The sequence below is a fragment of the Chaetura pelagica genome, unplaced genomic scaffold (genome assembly GCF_000747805.2).
Source record: "Chaetura pelagica isolate M959 unplaced genomic scaffold, ChaPel_1.0 scaffold737, whole genome shotgun sequence".
Lineage (NCBI taxonomy): Eukaryota > Metazoa > Chordata > Aves > Apodiformes > Apodidae > Chaetura > Chaetura pelagica.
In genome coordinates this window covers 1,419,376-1,441,956 of record NW_009953813.1, presented here as the reverse complement: position 1 = coordinate 1,441,956, position 22,581 = coordinate 1,419,376, and the positions used below count along the sequence as shown (strand labels likewise).

Genomic DNA, 22,581 nt, shown 5'->3' with positions numbered 1-22,581 from the left:
TTGTTTATAATAGGGGAACATGCATTGCTTCTTGGCCATTTTCTCCTGCCTTTGTTGTGGAAAGGGTGGAGACCAAGGACTTGGGGTAGATCTCTTTGAAAGCTCAAATTTATGTTCTTGGAGTCCTCATCTGCTTGCAAAGTTCAAAGATGTGATTTTTTTTTTTTTTAATGCATGCTATGTCCCAAAAAAGCTTATGGGAGGGTGTGCCCCCCATGGGTCATGACAGAGGAGGAGTTGACATCTCTGCAGGCTCCACAGCTGGCCATGGCATGGTTTGAGCAAGAGCCATTTCCTCTAGGCTAGCCTCTCTAGTGATGTCTGCCAGCTCCCATGGCACGTTGCAGGGGTTGTGCAAGGATGTGGGGATAACCTGGGGTGAGCTGGGGGCAGAGGGACAGAATTGAGCTGTACAGGTGCAGGAAAAGCTGCTTGGACCTTATTGAAGTGTTGTTGACAGAGCAAGCACACAGAGATGGAATTAGTGGAGGTGTCTGGCTAAAGCCCAGCATTCTGTACAAGTTGAGGGATCTGCTGCAGCTCAGGGGAAGAGGCACCATGTGCTGGACTACCCTGCAGTTGGGATTGGCAGCCCAGGGGATGGAGGAGAAGCTGCTGTTTCCCACTGTGGGAGGACAGAGGGTGGGCTGGAGCCCACGGCAGGCTGGCTCCAAGCAGGTCCTACACAGGAACCAAGCACTGGCTTGGCCCCATGCCCATATCTGCCAATAAAAATTAAGAAATTGATTTCCTTTTGTTTGCCTGACAGGACGAAGCTGTCTTTATGAGACAGTAAATGCAATCTTGCTCTGAGCATGGATAGATTTTTAATTGTATTGGTTGTGCTTTTGCTTATTGTTTTATGAGCTTCAGTTGCCTTCCTTGCTGGTGCAGAACTCAACCCTGGGGGAATGGTTTGATTTCAGCTCCTGCAAATGGTTGGACTTTTAAAAATAATTTCTTATTATTTCTTTGTTTTCCTGATAAGCTGAAGTTTGGGGTTAGTTTTCTATCTGCATTAAAAATAAATGTCTATGTGTGTATGTATAGCTCTGAGTTGTAAAGCTAGGCTGAGAGATCCTGCCTTGGAATTATGTACTTGCCAGTAGGTGATGTGGGTCTTAGAAGAACAGCATTTAAGATTAAGATCAGGGAAATATGGAAGTGCTAACAGAGGTTTGAAGTTAGAGGAGGAAGGGATTTTTATATATAATATATATTGGAGCTTAATGTTGATTGCTGTATTAAATGCATGGTGACCCACTTTACTAGGAGAGCATTTTTTTTGTAGTTATGGGTCATATACAAATCCTAATTAAGTAGGTTAATTATATGGCTCTTATATTACACAGACAAAAGTGGATGGCATAGTTAGCTCTTGCAGTGATCATTTTTGATCAAAAAATTATGTTCTGAGGTAAAGCTCCCAGAGGCATAGATAGTGAGAGGGAGATTACCCTGCAGCCCTGAGCACCATTGCTCTCTCCATCAGCAAACTTGTTTTCTGTCCTGAGCATCTGACCTGAGATGTGGATCACAGACTGGTTTGGATTGGAAAAGACGTTAAGGATTATCTAGTTCCCACCCTCCTGCCATGGGCAGGGAGACCTTCCACTAGACCAGGTTGCTCCAAGCCTCATTCAACCTGGCCTTGAGCACTTTCTAGGATGGGGCATCCAAAACTTTTCTGGTCCAGTGTCTCACCACCCTCACAATGAAGAATTTCTTCCGTATATCTAATATAAATATGCCCTCTTTCAGTGTAAAACCATTCCCCCTTGTCCTATCACTGCAAGCCCTTGTAAAAAGTTCCCTCCTCAGCTTTCTTGTAGGCTCCCTTCAGGCACTGGAAGGTCACTCTGAGGTCTCCCCAGAGCCTGGTCTTCTCCAGGCTGAACAGCCCTGACCCTCTGGATGAGGTTATTCTTTCTGAAACCACACTGGAGAGACCACAGCCCCATCCCAGTCCAGTGCTGCACCCATGGTGCCTCAGATGTTGCCCAAACCTGATCTGCACCACAGGCGAGGTCCCTGCTTGGAGTTTGTTGGGAAACATCAAAAAGGAAAGAGCGCTCTTTGCTTTGGGCTGTTTGGTTACGGGTGAAAAGTGCTGCAGCCTGGGAGGTTTCTTGCTGGAGCCCACGGCAGGCTGGCTCCAAGCAGGTCCTACACAGGAACCAAGCACTGGCTTGGCCCCATGCCCATATCTGCCAATAAAAATTAAGAAATTGATTTCCTTTTGTTTGCCTGACAGGACGAAGCTGTCTTTATGAGACAGTAAATGCAATCTTGCTCTGAGCATGGATAGATTTTTAATTGTATTGGTTGTGCTTTTGCTTATTGTTTTATGAGCTTCAGTTGCCTTCCTTGCTGGTGCAGAACTCAACCCTGGGGGAATGGTTTGATTTCAGCTCCTGCAAATGGTTGGACTTTTAAAAATAATTTCTTATTATTTCTTTGTTTTCCTGATAAGCTGAAGTTTGGGGTTAGTTTTCTATCTGCATTAAAAATAAATGTCTATGTGTGTATGTATAGCTCTGAGTTGTAAAGCTAGGCTGAGAGATCCTGCCTTGGAATTATGTACTTGCCAGTAGGTGATGTGGGTCTTAGAAGAACAGCATTTAAGATTAAGATCAGGGAAATATGGAAGTGCTAACAGAGGTTTGAAGTTAGAGGAGGAAGGGATTTTTATATATAATATATATTGGAGCTTAATGTTGATTGCTGTATTAAATGCATGGTGACCCACTTTACTAGGAGAGCATTTTTTTTGTAGTTATGGGTCATATACAAATCCTAATTAAGTAGGTTAATTATATGGCTCTTATATTACACAGACAAAAGTGGATGGCATAGTTAGCTCTTGCAGTGATCATTTTTGATCAAAAAATTATGTTCTGAGGTAAAGCTCCCAGAGGCATAGATAGTGAGAGGGAGATTACCCTGCAGCCCTGAGCACCATTGCTCTCTCCATCAGCAAACTTGTTTTCTGTCCTGAGCATCTGACCTGAGATGTGGATCACAGACTGGTTTGGATTGGAAAAGACGTTAAGGATTATCTAGTTCCCACCCTCCTGCCATGGGCAGGGAGACCTTCCACTAGACCAGGTTGCTCCAAGCCTCATTCAACCTGGCCTTGAGCACTTTCTAGGATGGGGCATCCAAAACTTTTCTGGTCCAGTGTCTCACCACCCTCACAATGAAGAATTTCTTCCGTATATCTAATATAAATATGCCCTCTTTCAGTGTAAAACCATTCCCCCTTGTCCTATCACTGCAAGCCCTTGTAAAAAGTTCCCTCCTCAGCTTTCTTGTAGGCTCCCTTCAGGCACTGGAAGGTCACTCTGAGGTCTCCCCAGAGCCTGGTCTTCTCCAGGCTGAACAGCCCTGACCCTCTGGATGAGGTTATTCTTTCTGAAACCACACTGGAGAGACCACAGCCCCATCCCAGTCCAGTGCTGCACCCATGGTGCCTCAGATGTTGCCCAAACCTGATCTGCACCACAGGCGAGGTCCCTGCTTGGAGTTTGTTGGGAAACATCAAAAAGGAAAGAGCGCTCTTTGCTTTGGGCTGTTTGGTTACGGGTGAAAAGTGCTGCAGCCTGGGAGGTTTCTGAGTCAGATCCTGTAGCTAAACTGTCCTTGAAAGAAGTTTCTTGAACATTTCCCTTCCCAGTCTGGCAGTGGCTGAGCCCATGCAGCATCCCTGGGTCATCTGTTCTGGTGCTCAACCATCCGTGCTGCCAGGCATTAGGGAAAACACTTAAACCCTAATCTCCCTCAGTGCAATTTAAACCTATTATTTCTTGTGTTATCCCCAGTGGACATGAAGAACAGCTATTATATTTCACTTTGCTGCAACCTTTTACGTATTTGAAGGCTGTTATCACGTGTCCTTTCAGTCTTTTCTCCACATAAAGCATAATTCTTCCAGTTTTCCCTTGGAGGTCATGTTTTCTACACCTTCAATCATTTTTGTTGCTTTAGAGAGGTTATTATAATAGCAAGCTGGAGTTTTTGTTGTTTCTTCACCTATTTGCCTTGGAGCATTCATTATGTTATACATGAGTATGAAGTGACCATTATCTTATCTTCTCTAATCTGTGGTTATTTTAAAGTACCTTATATTTCTGATCCTATGTTTTATCAGAAAGTATAGCTCTTAGCCTTGATAAATAATTTACCATTATATGATCAGGTAAGCAGGGGCTCCCTAAGCTATTTATTACTTTATTTTTCTTAAGTAACAAAATGTCCATGTGATACTGTGAATGAACCAGGTGATTCACAGACATGGACCAAAAGATATATCCTATTTCACAGAGCTTCCATATAAACCAGGAGATAAAGGAGAACACCAAAACCAACTCCAGTTCAGCTACAGGGAAGAGTGATGAATAGAAAATGATGGGAGATTTTCTGAAAAGCAGAGATGTGGGTGCTCCTGGCTGGTGAGGGCCCTGCTTGGATGGAAGGAGAGCCCTCAAAAGGCTTTCAGAATATACATGTGACACATTTGATGCTCTCAATGTACAAAGGCTTCTTAAAGTATTAACAAATAGACTCTTTCTATGTCTAATATCCCTAGTATGTTTGTTCATAGCACAGGCTGAGTTATTCAGAGAATCAGCTACTTCATCACTGGTTAGATTTTAGGTTTCAGAGGTGCTCAAAGATATTTTATGTTGTCTTTTAAAATCGTAGGATAGTACATCAGGAGCTACCCCAGGCTAGCCTTGGCTATTGTTCTGCATTTTCACAGTACAAAACTGGCTTTTTTTCTATGTCCCTCTGCCCATTTCTCTGTCAAATAGAAGGTAATACTAATTCTTAAAATCTGTACTGTTTTATTTCTTTTTTTCACTCATTTTTTTTCCTTTAACCTTGCCTGGAAAATGCACTACTGAAACTGGAGATAAATCTTCCAAATAAAGCCACTCATCAGCATTTTTAGATCAGAAATGCAACCTCTTTACCTACTTAAGAGCAAAAAAACCCATACTATTGTCAAGGTAAATTTAAAAAGTTGAAGTCTGTGTAGCTGCTTTGTTTCCAGGAGTTACTAATGGCAGCATGTCAGAGCAACAGTCAAACCTATAAAAGTGATCAGTGACTGTTAGATATTAGTGATGACTTTAAACTTTTTCTCAGGGTTGTGTGGTGAGTGCAGGACTTGTCTGAGTCACAGAGTGGCTGCTTCTGACAGGCAACTGGATCTCTGCTGTGGCCAGCCAGAAGAGATAAGAATGAAAGGATGACAGTGATAGAGACATGACTTGTAGGAGTTAATGTTGTCCAGATTTCTACAACTCCCTCTCCACCCCAAAAGGTAATTGGAGAAGCTTGGAGAAGTCCTCAACTGTAAATCATGTATTTAATCCAATGATATCCTGTGGAGGATACTGGGATGAATCGGATGGTTATGTTGTAGTCCCTGCCAGCTCAGTGCCTGCTGCCATCAGAAACTGTTCAGAAAACTTGACAGCCTTTGGGTGTGTTCTTCACTTGTAAGTGAACACCTTCAGACTTATGAGAATGTCTTTACTGTGTTTTTACTCAAGACCTGGAAATACTGGAGATACTGGCTGTGCTTAGTTTCACAAGTGCCCAACCTCCTTGATCATGCCCTAGTCTTTTACATGTAGCTGCTTTAGATGATGGCTGCTTAAGAAAAACAATAGGCCCTCAACAGCCTCTCCCACCACTCCACTGCAAGGGAGATCTCTCCTCAAATTATTTCCACCAGTCTACACCAGCTGGTATTTTTATGACTTGTTTTGTGAACTGCATCTTGAAATGCAGAGGTCTCCCCTTCCCACCACAGCTGAACCAACCAGTGGCACAGGGCACAACCAGAAGGATGTGAGCACCACACAAAACCCAGTCCTCCTAGTTTGCATGCACAGACTTGACAATGTGGAAGAACAGAAGCCATTCAAAATGAATTTGCCTGTTTGCTTTTTGTGTTTGGGGAGGTATGTGTGTAGTCCCAACAGAGGCATCTTGCGGCAAGAGCTGAATTTTGCCTTTGGAATTTTGCCTTTGCGTCACAAAAACTGGACGTCACGTGGGCCCAGGGAGTAATGTCTAAAAAAAAAAACCAACCCAACAAAAAAACCCCAGAACTTGCCAGAAGGAATTCACAATAAAGGGAGAGACTTTTTTTCCTTTCCTTTTAACACCTGTCACGGCTGCTAGGACGCTGTTAATTATACAATAACTTTATTACATCTCGCTTGGAAGAAAAAATGATACTTGGAGCTGCAAAAATGAGCAGCCTTTAGACTAGTTTAATGCAGGCAGAATGACTGCACAGAGCCAGTGTTCACCTTGTCCTCCCAGAAGGTCCAGAGAATAAAATGGCTTGAAGACTCCCCTTTTTGTTGTTAGTGCTACGTAATAATGTAATTGTACAATTAGAAGTAGATTACTGATGGCAGGGAGGTATTTTCTATGTGATGTAGGTGGAAGACAGGCTTCTCTGAATAGATTTGAAGCCTCAGTGCTGCATCTGTGCTCATTTTTTGCTTGAGCTTCTGATGGCCCCTGGTAGCATCTGGACAGGAAAAAAGGAGCATCTCTAGCTCAGTGTAGGTTTTGTTCTCGTGAATATACAGGGGAGGTCATCATGGAAGCTTGCAGTGCTGTCCCCACATTGCCCAGCTCCTCAGGATCCCGTGTTTACACATGAACAATATGGTGGCTGCAACATGGATTAAAACATTTCACCTTGTGAAGCAGGTGTTCATGATGTTAACTGGCAGGTTGGACACCAGGATGGGTGAGAGAAGATGGAAGTGAGGAATAATGTATTAAGGCCTGATGTCCCCTGAGGTTTCCAGCTTTGGCAGCTGATAGCAAAGGCTGAAGTTGGAAGGTCTAAAAATAAACTAAAGCTCAAGCCAAAAATTGAGGTACAGCTGAATATTGTGAAATAACTGTGTGTGGGAAGCAGACCTTGGCTCTCAGGTGTGGATGTTCTTTCCTTCATTGCTTTATTCTGCCTGTGGGATCAAGCCAGCCAATGGTTAGGTCAAAATTGGTGCAGTGATGCTCTTGGGCACAAACACTTGGGTGGGCAGTGGCTGAAGGAGCTGGAGCATGGTTCCTGGGTGACATCTGCAGGAGGGAGAGCAATGTGGGTCCATTTGTTGATGTTTTGGACCTGTTCTGTAGAGGTAGACAAGGATGCATAAGTGGGTGCTGTGGGACTTGGAGGCATGTGGACTGGCCCAGGAGGGCAGCATTTATCTGGGGTGCTGGTAGGTGCTGAGAGTCTTGGGCAGTAGGAAGGTGTATTGCATTCATTGATCAGGGAAGTGGGTGCTGATTCTGGACTTGAGATGTCTTCCTTGCCTTGTGAGCTGCTTGGGGCTGGGCCAACTGCCAGGGGTGCTAGGACAGGCATCCTGTCCAGGGGCTGGTGGTGATCCACTGCCAACCCACAGTGAGCCCTACCCCCATGATCAGTAGGGCTCACGTCTCCCCTGTTTCGCCTGACAGATGTGCCTATTGTTTGCAGGTCCTGTGGCAGTGATCAGCGGAGAGGAGGATTCAGCCAGTCCCCTGCACCACATCAACCATGGCATTACAACACCCTCAACCCTGGACGCTGGCCCGGACACGGTGGTGATCGGCATGACCCGCATTCCTGTCATCGAGAACCCCCAGTACTTCCGACAAGGTCACAACTGCCACAAGCCAGACACGTGTGAGTGCCCAATCAGCCTGGAGTCCCCTGTGGGGACATGGGGACAGGCTGGGGGGATGGGGGAAGGAAGGAGAGGTTAAGAATATGAGGAAGAAGAGAAGGAGGCTTTTGAGGAGAGTTGGTCTTGGTATGGTCCAGAAACCAAAGTGAATCTCAGGTCTCAGAAATCACAACATACATGTAGGTGTTTCCAGAGAAGACTTTCCACCCTCACCTTCACCTCCCTTCACCCTCCCTCCGCCACCCACCAGTCACCTTTCCCCCTTGCCTGAAAGTGCCATTTGAAGTTGGGCTCTGCCTTGTTGGCTCCAAATGTGAGGTGCCAGGCATGAGCAAGTGGTGTCCAGGAGCACGGGGAATGTATGTGACCCCTGCCTGGCTGGGGAAAAGACCTGCCTCCTCTTCCTCCTCCAGCAGTTTCCCAGCCATGGGGCTGCCTTCTTGGCTCCCCACTGGGCCAGGGAGGAGCTCAGGACACGTGGCCACAGATGGGACAGATGCGTGGAGATATAGAACAGGAGGCTTAGATACTGGGTGTCTTGTTTTCAAAGGCTTCTGTAAACCTTTTGCCTCTTCCCTGTAAAAATCTGGGTTGTAAACTGGGCTCATTAGACTAGAAGATGACGATCAAGTGGTCCTCTTTGTTTTGCATTCCTAAATTCCGAGCATAAAAGGAAAGCACCAGGTAAAAGGATGCTTTTCTAGGAGACCCACACCATGGTAAGATGCAGCCCTCCCTGCCATGTGGCTCACAGCCTTTAGTTGAGCTCTCCTAGTTGAGTTCTCTCTCTTAACAACGTTGAGATGCAAACCAAGCAACACAGGAGGTTCAGATAATGTTCCTCTCCTGTTATTGCTCATCCTTTTGGTGTGTCTTGGTTCCAGGTAGAACTGGAAAAATATTTTTTTGGAAAGAAAAAAAAAAAGAGGGAAAAACCCCACCTTGTGCTATCTCTGCGGCCCAGTCAGAAGCAGGAAATGCTGCATTGGAATCACCTCAGCTCTTTCCTTGGCTGCTTCTAACTCAGGAGTGCAGGAGGCATATCTCAGGCCCTGGAAACAGGGAGGAGGCCAATCTCCCAACCTGCAGAAACTGAGCGTGGCAGGAGCACCCTGACCCCTTGGCCACCACTCCTCCCATCAGGGAAGGGAAGCCACAGCTGCTGCTCCTGTGGAGGTGTCCCTCAGGCACTGTGAGCTGAGGTGTCCCCAGGACCATGCCTGAACCATGTCACTGTGCTTCACTAGCCAGGGTGGTGGGGTGTACCCAGGGAATGCTGCCCAGCTTCCCTTTGATTTTCATTTTAGTGTGCTAAATTTGGTCTGTTTGTAGAGAGGGGAGGAGGAGGGCGGTGATTAGGCAGGAGCGGAGAAGCTGAACGTAGTGTGGTTTTGCTGTGCCGTGAATTATGTATTTTACATTTCTTATAGCACCTCATCTCAAATGATTTACAAACTCTGATGGCTTCAGGGGGCAGGGGGGGGGCTCCCCCTGCTTGGTTTTCTTCCTTCTCTTCATGTGCTCTCTCAAATCTCTTTAATCCATGCGCCGACCATTTCCATAGGCGGGTGCTGTTGCAGCTGTGCTGTAGAAAAGCTTAAACCTCAAAGGAATTAATTGTGCTCAGAGCATTTGCCCTGTAGGGCTTGTCAGAGCTGGGTGGGTTGCAGGGAAAGTTGCTTGCAGCAGCATTTGGCCTCAGAGTTTCACCTGGCTATTTGATCAGGATCTGAAGAGTTCAGAGAGATGCTTGGGGGTGGCATCTGGAGCTTTTTCTTTTGTGGAAAGTGCCATGGGCGAGAAATGCAGCACTAGTGACAACTGCCACACTTGGAAATATATTGCAAATCACCACCTCTGAGCACTAGGTAGCCCAGAGCTGCAAGGCAGTGGGGCTGAAACCAAACCCCACTCGTCCTGTGGGTGCTAACAGGAGGCAAACCACAGCTGGATACTGCCAGGCTGCAAGCCTTTATATTGTTTTTGAATTTGCTTTCAGCCATCGGGCAAAATCCAGGCTTCAGGATATCAGGCAGAGTTGGATTTGGTGGGTCTTGTATTTTAGTCCCTGGGACTTCACTTGAGCAAAACTTCTGGCTTCACTAGTGGCTTTGCTTGAGGCTGGAAAGTTTCAAAACTCACCTTTTAAAATAAGCATGCTTTGGGGACCTTTTGCTTTAAGGAGTTTGTTTGATGTGATGTGCTCTGTTCAACTTAAACCTGAACTGGAGAATATTTGTTGCTCCTATTCTCCCCTTGGTTTTCATGCTGGAGGGTTTTTCTTTCCCCTGTGCAGAACTTGGACACATCTCTTTACCTGCTGTCACTTGTAGAGGGAACTCCTCTAGGCTGGGGAGTGCCTCTACCCAGCTGAGCCTGTACTGATGTGAGCTGTCACCTCCCTCCTGCCACCCACCTCCTGCAGAGCTGCCATCCAGCTGTGAGCAAAGGTGCTGCATGGCACCCAGCATCTCTCTTTTGTGCTGAGGTGTTGCTAGAGCAACATCTTCAGCAGGCAATTTCTCTCTCCATCATGAAGCTTCCTTCCTTCTTCCAGCAAGCATCCCTATGCTCTTGGATGTTGTCTGGGTGGAGGACAAGCCGATACCCATTACGCGCCGCCACGAGGAGAGCAAACTCTATGTGCTTAATGCAGTATTAATAGTACATGGATGTGATATAGATTTCTGTCACACTCTATACTAGCAAACATCAGTTATCACGCGGGGATGAAGGATGTTTATTCCCAGCCACTTAGCTCCACATAATGGAATTGCAGCTGAAATATGGAGAGCAGCTCCCATGGAGCTGCAGCCCCTCTGGCCCCTGCTGTGCAATGCTGTCCTGTGTGCTTGTCTCATGAACATGTCCTCAAGGAGACGGATGTGTTTGTTCCTCACTGGGGATGTGCTGTCTTCATGTCAATGGGTTTAAGTGTGCAGGAGCCAGCCCTCACCTCTGACTTTCCAGGATTTTTGTGGTTTTCTCTAACCCCCTTTCTGCTATTGCCTGATTTAGAGGGGCAGAATGGACAAACTTAGTGCTGGGTCCTCTTTCCTTCCTGGCTGAGGGTTTCTCAAAGAGCTATTGAAGAAACCATCACCCTGCTTTCTCATATGAAGCATTGAGTACTTGAGAAGATGCTCCTCCTGTCCTCACACTCTAACTCCATGGAATGCTGCACAGCACTAGAGTTTGCATCCTGTCCTTGTTGCAGCCATCCTGAGTTCTACTTGGAGGTTTAAGAAAAGAGCTTGGAAATGGGGGAGTCAAACGACAAATCGATTTCAGAGGAATAAGCTAAAAAAGTCCTTCTGATATTTTGCAAATGGAAGAGAAATCAAGTAGCGTATCTGCTTGGCAGATGTCAGCAGGAGGAGTGACAGGTTGTGCTGAGTTTGCACTGTTCTATATTTGGAAATAAACAGAGGAGGGGAGGAGAGAAAAATGGGCCTTGTTGTGGAGTAAGCACTGCAGATAGAATGTGATGAGGAGATAGGATGTATGACCAGATAACTTCACCCCATCATCAGAGTTTGGTGATGTGAAACATGATCCAGTCTACTCTTATTTTTGTCCAGAAAATGCCCATCTGTCCTTCTGGGTAGGAAAAGTCAGCTCATTACAAGCAATAGCTCCTGATCTGTGGAAAAAAAGGGACTATCAACTTGAAAGAAGTTCACAAGGCTGTTCATAGGACATCATTTTCATACTTATGCTTCTTGGCAGTAACAACAACTTTTAACCTTAACTCCATCTCCTGATGTTCAGGATTTGAACTTGCAAAATGGGTAATTATGAGTAGCTGGAGGTTTTTGTGATGAAAGACTGGTAATGTTGCAAAAGAAACATTTTGGAAAATTGTTTTACTTTAATAGCAATAATTTATTATCAGCACAATGCATCAGTCAGATATTAGTTCCTGGATCTGATCTCTCAAGCTTTATTCAAATGTCACAACACTTTTGCAGTTGCTCTGTTCCCTCATAATTTTTGTCCCTCCAAAAAGTTCTTCTCAAGAATGACACAAATCAAGAGGGAAAAAAAAAAAAATCTAAACCCTGATGGAGAAAATTAATCTGGGGGGCAGATTCCCTGTCTGCCTCCCAGCAGTGGATGCTCAGTTCCTACCAGTGCTGTGTAGCCAGACTTTTGGGGCAAGTGTTTTGATTTTGGTAGAGGTTGTTGCCAGACACGACCAGAGCTGGCTGTGTGTTCCAGGACTGGCACAGTCTGGGGACTGGGATGTGTTCTCCACATGGGTGGAGCAGTCGTCCTTCCATAGAGTCCTAATGAGGGTTTTTTTTCCAACCTCATTTATTACAGGCTGCCCTGACATAATTACATATTTGAAGTTAGTAATTACACGTATTCATGCTAATTAAGTAATTAGATACAATTACAGTAACTGTAAATACATGGTAATCTGCTAAAAAGTACTTCAGAAAAAAACAAGGCAAATCACACAACAAAAGAGCCATCAGGACTCTTTCACTCAGTACCCTGTCTTTATCTTGTATTGCAGTGTAACTTAGAAGGAGCATCATTTCAAAAATCATTTTTTAAACAAATAGATGTCCTCACCTCTGCTTCTAATAGGTCTTAAAGATAGAAAGGATATTTGCCCTTGCCACTGTACATTCTTTTTTGTTTGCCTTGTGTGTTTTGTTCATCCTGGGCATGGGAAGCTAAAAGTATGTAGCATTTCTATTTTTGGTCAGTTAATTGTCTGATTTTTGCCAACAATAACAAAAGAAAGGCATAAATGTTTTTAGTTTTATTTAGCTAAAAAATCCCTGAAACTTCTGGTAGTGGAAAAGAGAAACTTTTCCTTTTTCTCCCTCCTGCCCCCAGGCATAAGAGGATTTGTCAAATATTGTTTTCAGGCAGTGTGAATGTGGAGCCCAGTGGGAAGTGACAGCAGCACTCTGATGCCCAGTGCCCAGCCTGGACCAGGCTTACAGGTTTCAGTCCCTCCCACAGATCTCTGCTGTTTCTCAAAAATTCTTTTTTTTTTTTTCCCTCTTCTTTAATAAGAAAGGCTCAGGCTCTTCCCCAGCAGGACCCAATGACCATTACTTCTTGTAGCAGGCACTTGTGAGTTGAGACTTGCCTGGGGCTTCTCATTGTCTTGCGGTCTTGTACTTCTCTCTCAACCCATATGAGATACTTTTTGGGGATTTAATGAGGACCTATAAGCAGCTGTATACTCATTTTGTGTCTTCTGCTACTCTATTCTGTCTCTCCTGGTTTGTCCTAGCAAATCCTGGGTTTGTGGCTTGGATCTGTGGAAAAGCCCTGACCTCAATGCTCAGCTGCTAGCAGGTGGAAGGCATTGGAAGTCCCTGCAATGACCTTCTGCCTCCAAATTTCCCTTCCTTCTGGTTTTCAGTTGCCTCTCATAGAAACTGCTCTGAGCACTGATGTGAATATCCTGCAAAAGATTTGGATGTTGAAGAAACCCCCACAAGCTCTGATTGGCTGATTCCAGAGCAGACCTTGGACCTCGCAGGTATCTAAAGTGTGAGCAACCCTAATTATTGCTTCTGTCCCCTGCTGCAGCAAAACTGAACTTCCCTTGTGCCCAGCATTGCCTTTTCAACCCCCTTCCTCATAAAGAAGGTTTTCATTCCCTACGTTATTGGCTTCATGCCCAGGTATCGGTGCTTCTCCATGTCCAGTTTTGCTTGTAGTGCTCTTGACCTCATGGTGCTCTTAAACATGAAAGAGATGTCCATACCAGAGAAAGGAGGGCTCTGTTAACCAGCCCAGACTCCTCATGCACTTGGTTTTGTCCCTGCAAGAGGAGAGGTAGTGACACAGTGCATGACCTGAGGCTTGCAAGCTCAGGCAGCCCTGGTATTGGAGTAACAAAGGGTGTTAAAGAGTGTTCTCCTACTGACTCATGGATTTTGTGAATTTTGGTGTGGGTCGCTTTAAAAGTAGCTGGTGAGTGTGGGTGGAGTTGTGGTACTGCTTTCTTCTGGCCATCAGTTAAACATTTGTCTTGCTTTTTAATGAGTTTAATATGGCTTAGAATGCTCGGCTGTTGGGAAAGTATCTGGAGGCTGGGTTACCTCTGTGTTCCTGGGATGCAGATGTGTCCATGGTACCTGGCTCTGGGGTACCCTTGAAGGCACCAGGAGCTCCCAGCATTTGCAAGGACATTGTGTTGTGAATTTTTAGTCTAATTGGTCTGTTTTTCATGTTTAAAATCTAGCTCTCAGAAGTGCGTGGGGACGCATGGTGGTCAGACAAGAGCTGTCTCTCTGGTTAGAAGATTGCAGGCTCTCATTGTTGGTTCATTGTCCAGTTAAATTACAATTGCTAATTAAAAAGAGCTGCTATTGTTTAAAAGTTGGAGCAGTTTTGCATGACTACACACACAGCAAGAACATTATTAGTAGTGCTGCCCTGCAGGACAAGAAGTACAGCCCAGGATCTAGTGGAAAAGCTGTACATCAGTAGAGGTTAAAAAAAAACCAAACAAACAACTTTCTTGATTTCTGTTTTTCAGCTCAACAGCCCAAAATACCCCATTCAGTCCTCAAAGCTGGGGAGAGATCCATGTAGAAAAACACTCTGCCTGAAGAGCTTCTCATGTTAAAGGGGGTTTTAGTTTCCCAGCCTAGCATGGTGGCTGGCTTGGAGGAGATGGTGTGTGCAGGCAGTGCTGGCTTGTGCCTCCCAGGCAGAGCAGCCAGGACCAGGAGAGCTCCACTGCTTCACATGTCATATAAAAAATGGAGAATTTGTCATTCTTGGTTGCTGAATGCTTCCAGTCCAGTTTAACATCCTTCTGGCTGTCTTGCTCTCATGGGTATGGAGAGGGAGCAGGTTCACTGCTCTGGGGATTGATGGGGTGGAGGAAGATGCTGCTGCTAATGGAAGCACCACTGCTGTTGGTGGGCTCCAGAAGCCCTGGCCTGAAGCAGCTGTCTTGCACCATGGTTAAGCACAAAGGACTAACCTTGTCTAGGGTAGTCTGGTTTACTGTAGTGAATGGACCTAGCTGAGAACTCAGCAAACCCATTTCCACACGTAGCTGATGCAAGATCTGTATGCAAGTGTCTCAAGCACATTGAATTCAGTGTTTGAGGATTGCTCTCGATGCCCTGCTTGTCTCCTGTTAAGGCAGGAGGTTTATTGCATCATCCCTTTTTAGATTCCTGGGCGTTCATTCCTAAACAGACTGCAAGTTACCTAATGCTGAACCCTACTTGAATCTGTTTTCCCTCCCCCTCTCCCTATCCCTTCCTGGATATATTTAAGAGACAGGAAAAAACTGAGACTCAGTGAAAGCGTGAACATTTCTGAATGTATGTCAGCGATGGGGCTGTCCTGCTGTCTGCAGCCAAGCGTGGTCAATATGGGATGCACCACTCAAACTGAGTGATAACTTAGAACTTTGTGTAGACTCAGCTTTTCCTGGTGTTGGTTCCAAGTTCCTATTTGTTGCTGGTGCTGCAGCAGTACCTGTGGTTCTCTGTCACAGTTGTGGGTCTGCAAAACTGTCACACCTTTCAGCCCTACTAACCTATTTTTCCTCAATGAATCGGAGCAATGAAGATTACTATACCTACCTATACATATATATATCATAGATATATTTGATCTATTTGAAATATACTGGTTTCAAATGTTTGGACACTTGTTCTTATCTTGCTAATACATTTTAAGAGGTTTTATATCATCCTTCCCTGTCCCACCACCACACCTCCTTTTGTTCCCTTTGTGAGAGAAAATTGATCTATTTGTTATTTTTTTCCCCTACAAGAATCTCTTAAATTCAGGATGAGCAGTTTTTCTGGCTCCCAGAAGTGTGACTAGGAGACAAAGCAGCTAAGTCTCTGAAGTATATATGGCAAAATTGCAATTAGAAGAAAACACTGGAACAAAATTGCTTCAGCCCTTGTCTCCCTTCCCCCAGCCCTTCCCACCTCTCCACTTTCTCCTTGCAGGATTAAGCTAAACTAATCCTCAGATGAACAAGATCATCGGAAAACCAAAGCAGCAAAGTAGAACCAAGGGAGGGGAAGGAAAAATCCTTCACACTCAACACTAATAAGAAAATTACGGGTGTCCTACATTATGAATTGGATGAATTTTTAATGGTTAGAAATGCAGTTGATTTATAATGCATCCATCCTGGACTGCAGGGCCTGTTGCCAGCTAATAAATAAATGACAGGCTCTTTGTATTAAAAGTATCAGTCATTTTACATCTCTGCACTGTAACTGATGTGGAGCATTGCACAAGGGGAGATGGTAGCCATCAGGTGCATACCAAAGCAGACGACCTCATGCTTCATACCATACCTGAGATCTCGATATACCAGAAAGTTGCAGCCTAATCTTCAAGTCTTCTCTCAGGTGGGCCACAGCTTCTGCTTGCAATCCAAACCAAAATAGAAATAAAGAGCTCCATGATTTTGAAAGGTCATTTTAAAGCCAGCTTAGGACCCTGTTGGATGTGTCTTATGCCCTATGACAAGTTAATTACCTCCAGATGGTAGGAGAAGCTCCATCTGAGGTGGCTGCCCAAAGCTTTCTTCCTACACGTAGAAGGAAAAGAGGATGCTCTGGATCTGCCCTGTGTTAGACACCTTATTCAGGGTGAAGGAGATGGTGCTGTCTGTTCCCTCGATGGTCCCAGCTATCGGTGCAGACAGGATGAGGCAAGCTCAGAGTCAGATCAGCATGAATTCATATGAAATCCACCACAAATGTTCACACTGAGGTCTGTGTTAAAAATAAATTCTGGGCAAATTCCAGAGATGGGGTGGATTGGGATTGTTCTGTTCTCATGCCAGACCCCAGCAGTGCCCAAATGTCAGGGGAACCTTACTGAGAACACAGCAAGCTGCTGAGTATCTGAGGGATGGGTTACAATTTATCCTTCTCTTAACAAGGAGAAGTAACCTGGCATCTTGTACCTCTACTATTTCCTGGAAAGAGGCATTTCTTCTTCCAGCTCATCAAGGGGCTGCCAAGCATCTTCATCTCCGTTTTATAGACGAGGAGAGGCAGCTGGAAAGGCATTAGTTTGCTCAAGGTCACACCAGGTTGCTGACAGGTAGCAGTCTGGCCCATGTTCAGCTCTCTGGACCATGTTGCTTGTTTATGATTTACCATCTGAAGTCCTTTCACAGCTAGTCTTTTGGACTCAGGAGTTTAGATGGACAAACAAGTTCTTGGAGCTGTCAGCTGTGTATTATGCTCCCATAAAATGACAGTTCTGAGGTTTTTCTTCTCCTTTCCAGGTAGGTTAGATCAAATTCTCCCTTTCCATCTTCATGGGGGCTATGTTATAGTCTAACATGTTTCTGCTTTGCTCTCTCAACTAATTCTGAAGAGACCTTTCCTTGCCAACCTCATTCCACCTAGGCATTCCACCTTGCCAACCTCATTCCACCTAGGCATTCCACCTTGCCTTCTGGCCTGCTTGGTTGGAGCTGGAGTTGGTCGGAGTGCTGGGCTCAGAGGAAGAGCAGTTATTTTTTACCTTGGCTTTAGTTCCTGGCTGAAGGAATTGAGTGGGGAGCCTGGGATATGAGCCCTGCTGCCCAAGGAAAGGGCTGCTCTCCAAGTTGCAGACTTTCATCTTGACCTGGAAGGAAGGGCTTATTATCTTATTTATTACATTTCCCCATAGCAGCGTAAATACAGTGTATCCATGATAGATACGGATCTTCTGAATGATACAGAGATTTGAACTAAGTAAATGCAGTGCTTTTTTAACACAAAAGATCCTCAGTGTCAAGTAGTATTAATGATCTGTCTTGACACAGTCTCTGCAGAGGGCAATTGCAAACCCCAGTTCCGTGAGAATTTGAGAAATTGGGGGAGAAATCCTAATGTGCTGTTCATCCTCTCCGTTCCCTTTGGGACACTCCAAAAAGAGTATCCTGTCTGCTGATTTCTTTTCAGCTTTCCCTAGACCCTCCAAGGATGGGAAAACTAAGTGAGTTTTGGGAAAACAAATCCCTTTTGTAGGCGGGCAGGGCTGGGCTGTCAGAGGAGGCAACTTTGGGAGGAAATGTAATACAGAGATTCTAGCAGCTCCCTGAGGTCACTAACAGTTCTCTGGACGTTTCTGGAAAAATAAAATGATTAGTTACAGTGAAATAGCTGAATTCAGGCAAAAGTAATGATATGCTATGTCTGCTGATGTGAGTCTTGTCTCTTCTCTGTAGCTTTAATTTGAAACTCTCTTTTCCACTTGCTCTCTGAAACCCCTGCACAGCCTTGCTATTAAACAGGTGGCTACATTATTATGAGAAATTCTCTATAAAGTCCATTCTTTAATGCCTGAGAATCTTTGGGGATGAATTTAAGATATTAATAAGTATTAAAATTTAACACCTAATACGTCTTTGCAGTGAGATCACTGTGGGGGAAGAGTTAAGGGGATAGTAATTGCAGGCTGTGATGTGGGTCAGTTCATGCCTTGCATCACTGGTTGCAGAGAGCTGGTAGCCCAGCTGGCTTCCCCGTTTGCAGAGCTGGTAGCCTCACTGGCTGGTCCTCCCTGCTGTAGGAGTGCTTGATGCTGATGTTATAACTGCAGACCTCTAAGGCCTCTTTAAATTCATGGAGCTTTCTGAGAAGGCTATAAATGCCTTTTTAGTTTTTCCCCCTGCCCCCCAAACACAGCATCTCAAATTGTGAATCAGCTTGTTAACCTTTTTCATTCCTCACTTTCTAGCCATATTCCTCTTTAAGGTTATTTCTTCTTCCACCATTGCCCTTTTAACAGGAATGAGGTCAGGGAAAGCTTCTGGACCCAGTGGCTGATGTCCTCACATCATCTGTCTTGGAGGAGCTGGACAGACTTTTTTTGAATGCTGACCTCTGGGTTGTGTCAAGCAGGGAGCATGGGCTCAGGTGTTTCTTTGCTAGGGCAATGGTAGCTCATTAACACTCCCTGCCCTGCAGATAACTTTTATTGATCATCAGCTGCTTAATCAAAAACTCTATCACAGTTTGCTTCGATTATTCTTTTCCATCTCTTCATCTCTGGAGATTCAGCTCAGTTAAAGTTAATGTGCTCATTACACAGTTGGGAAGCCACTGCCACAGGCTACTATGTAAGTCATAGGTTTTAGGAAGGTTTGTGTCTTCTTTACTCCATGTAGTAGGATGAACATTTTGGCTGCATATTCCTCCATGTGATGAGGTCAAACAGGTGCTGGGAAGTGGTGCTGAGCTGGTTTCTGACCTGCCTGGGGTGGCAGTACCTCTCAGCTCATGTGGGACCCAGAATCTCCTTCTAGACCTGGTGTAGGGATGAACAGCATGGCTGCTACACCTAGTTCTAACCCATCCTCACCATTCCAGAGATGTGGTGGCTTCCACATCTCCATCACTACTCACCAACAGAGGCACCTGAACTACTGGAGACCTCCCTCCCCTTTCATAGGGAGCAACTTTATGGATTTGTCTCTGCTGGTGATTGCTCTGTAGTTGGGTGATGAGGGATTTCCTGTGGGAGACCAACTGCTTAGGAGAGTGGATGAGAGAGCTGGGATGGGAGGCGACCTATGTAGGCGTATGTTGAGGAAGAGGGCATTACCAGGGGCTGTTTGAGAGATGTGAGCTGAGGGAAGAAGATGGGAGGAGAGTTGGGTGCCAAACCATGTTGGCAAAAGTCTGCACAGCTGAACCGTGTGTTTGGTTTTTATTTTCTGATGATCTGCGTGCAAGTTATATATAGACACAGAAATGGTGACTTAGAGCAAAAGTAGGACATTAAGTCCCCTATGTAAACAGATCTCAGGACTCTTGAAGTCAGCACCTTGAGCCTGTGGCTGTTGGGCATTTCGCTGACACATTGAGGCCCATGACTGGAAACCTGCTTTGTGAATAATAGTTTTACTCTTCTGGAAACCACCAGAAATCTGTGGATGAGGAAGCCAGAAAGCTGTGCAGGAAGTGGCAAAGAACTTTCTCAGCACTTGCCAGGTTTTAATGACCAGTTCTGAGAAGTGGTGGGCCAGTCTGAATGAGGACAGAGGACGGGCTTGGAAGGAACAACCAGGGACAGGGTTGCTGCTTGTTTCTGCCACTTCAAATTTACCTTGTATTCTGTTTTTGCTTGATGTCTTGGTATGATCAGTTTTCCTTTTTTTTCTTTTAGTGTTTGAGGCATAAAAACATTCTCCTTGATCCTATATGCTATCAGGAGTACATATTCTGTGCTGGTTATGGTGTTGCAATAACCTAATTTGATTGTGGAAGGTTGTGTCCTCTATAATGTCTCATTTTCTCAGTAGTCAATGCAAACTTGATTTTATTTTTCTTTGAAAAGAAAGGAGGTGGGGGCAGGAGCCCAACATCCACAGCTAAGCTCACACCTGCAGCTCTTACTTTGTTGCCTGGCTGTGAGGCTGCAATGGCATATGAGGTTCAGCCTGAATGGGACCTGCAGGCTCTACTCTTTTTTTTTTTTCCTGCGGATACTGGAGAGGAGAGAGGATGGAAGGGGAAAGCAGAGAAAGACCCTCATTTTTTTAGCTGCTGGCAGCTCTGGTTTGCCTCAAAGACCCATTATTCCAACAGGCTGGATATCCTCTTGATGGAGCTTATCTCCAGAGGGAAGGGTTAGCTGTGTCTCCCCCGAGGCCCTGGGTGAGTGTTTAGCTTTCTCCTTTTGTCTCCAATTAGATGCCTGGTCTTTTGCACCTTTGTGTTTCACCTGCCTTACACCTCTGTTATTTACAAGTATCTCAGAGGGGAACAGGAGGGTCTGTTCTCAATTTGTCTGGCTCATTTGCATGTGAAACAAGCATGTCATTTCAGAAGTGGTGGCAGCAGCCCAGGTCTCTTGGCCCCACTGGTCTCATTCAGGGTGGCTTCAACAGCTCCAAGGCTGTGGCTTGGTGAGCAGTGTCAGGGCTTGCTTGTAAAGTGGAAGTGTCACCATGTTTTTGTAGAACTTGTTCAGAAAATGGTGTTTTTTCAGCAGCTCATAAAAGAGGTGTCAGGCCGGTGGGAAAAAGAACCTGCTTTTGCAAACCAAAGATTGCAGGAAGCTCTTAGCTCGGGTTTGGGCCATCTCTGCTGGCTGGGATTGCTGGTGTGGCAAATTATTCAGCTGGTGGTTTCATTGCTGTTTTCCTGATGGGTCCTGCACGTTCTTCCTGTGTTCTCAGGGTATTCCTCATTCTCAATCCTGCCTTTTCCTGTCCTGTTCTGTGGGCTTTCAATTAAAAATGGATTTGTAGTGATGACAGGGAGGAGTTGAAGAGACACTGGCAAGCTAAACAGATCATGATTTTGCAGCTTCAGCTGCAAGTCAGAGATGAATAAATGAGTCAACAGATCTGTGTTCTTGGTGTACCACCAAGCAGGCTCCCTTGGCTTGGGTCAAGAATTTAGTGGTAGCAGGGAGAGGCTGAGCAGTAGAAAGGCAAGGATCTGTGCAGTTGGGCAAGGACCAAGGGAATGGGATTGTGAGCCTTGAGGGCAGGAAGAAGGGGGGACAGGTTAGACATCAGCCACCTATATGAACCTCCTTGGCAGGGTACTGGGTCTTCATGGGCCAAGTGCCTGGCATGGCTGAGCCGATACCCCTGATTTGTTCTTGGTTTAAGAATGTTTAGTCAGAGAATCAAATATGAAGTCTCTTTAAGAAGAGACTGGCACACAGCAGCTGGCTGAGTGTCGCAATCAGTGTATCCGCTGTGGAATGTTTCCTGCAGAAATATTACATCCTCTTTCATTTACTTGATGATCTTTAGGTTGAATCAATCAAAAGATGCTGCACACAAATTGTACAGCCTGTGATCCTGTGGGTATCCATTAGAGAGGCGTTTGCTCCATGTTAATGGACCTGTTGATTAACAAACAAACCATTGCTTTTTAAATAGAAAGCTGTTACTTGATGGCAGTGGTTATAATTTGCTTTTCTGTTGTCCCACCTCCCCTAGGTACAGTTCTCAATCTGTGCCAGTGCAGCCAACTGCTGCAACAAAACCCAGGTCTGCACTATTGGAGAGGGAAGCACTTGCATCTCGCCCAAGTGGTTGTCAGAGGTGGACCTTCTGCTGGAGGTTGGAAAGGGCAGAGAGAGATTTCTCTGTACTCAGTCTGTGACTTCAGCACTGTGTGTCTGGTTCTGTTAATCATGTTTTCTGCACCAATCTGCCCTGTTGGACTCCAGCATTGTTTGAGGAAGATTTTCCCCTTATATCCCCAACAGGTCGAGGCTTGGCAGCTCTTTGAGGAGTCTGTCATGGGTTTTACACCAGGCTGAGTGGAGGGGAGGTTTTATTAGGGTCTGTAAAGCCTCTAGTCTGTTGGAGCAATATTATGTTCATTTCTTCTCCCTACAACACAGACATTTTCCCAGTCTGCATTTTTTCTGGGTGAAAATTTGCCCATGTTGTGGTGTTAGTTCTTGCTTTTCTGATGCTAGCATAGCATGAACCCCAGCTGGCACTTTAAGCAGTAGAAATAAGGATGTTGCCTGCTGCATGGATGATGTCCTTACCTTTGAAAGCCCCTGCACCATCCTGAGTGGACCCAACCCAGGGATGCCCAAAGCTGTGCAGACAGGGCATGTTTGGTGCTGCCAGAGCTCTGGTGTGGCACTGGGAAGATGCTCCTTGTCACAGCCCTGGACAGTCCACCATGCTGAGCCACGAGACACAGGGAATTGCAGAGGCTGCCATGCAGCAGGGCTGACCAGCCTGAAAGAACCAGGGTTGTTATTGTGGGTTGTGTTTAGCCTCATGCTCATAGTTTCCAGCAGCCGTTCTTCTTTGTAGAAGGTGTGTTTGGATGCTTGCAGCTGGAGGCTGTGGGGGCATTTGGTCCCCCCCAAAGCCTGCTGGTGCAAAGCAGCCACTGCTCAGTCTGGCAGGCGC

The 22,581-nt window shown here is 45.4% G+C and overlaps 1 protein-coding gene across 1 annotated transcript in view; it reads left to right on the top strand.

Moving 5' to 3' along the window:
- Positions 1-22,581, top strand: part of NTRK3 (neurotrophic tyrosine kinase, receptor, type 3) — a 213,549-nt gene that overhangs the window by 111,589 nt on the left and 79,379 nt on the right. Inside the window, 1 exon segment of the mRNA XM_010001306.1 lies at positions 7,523-7,711. Coding sequence (XP_009999608.1) covers positions 7,523-7,711 — 189 coding nt within the window.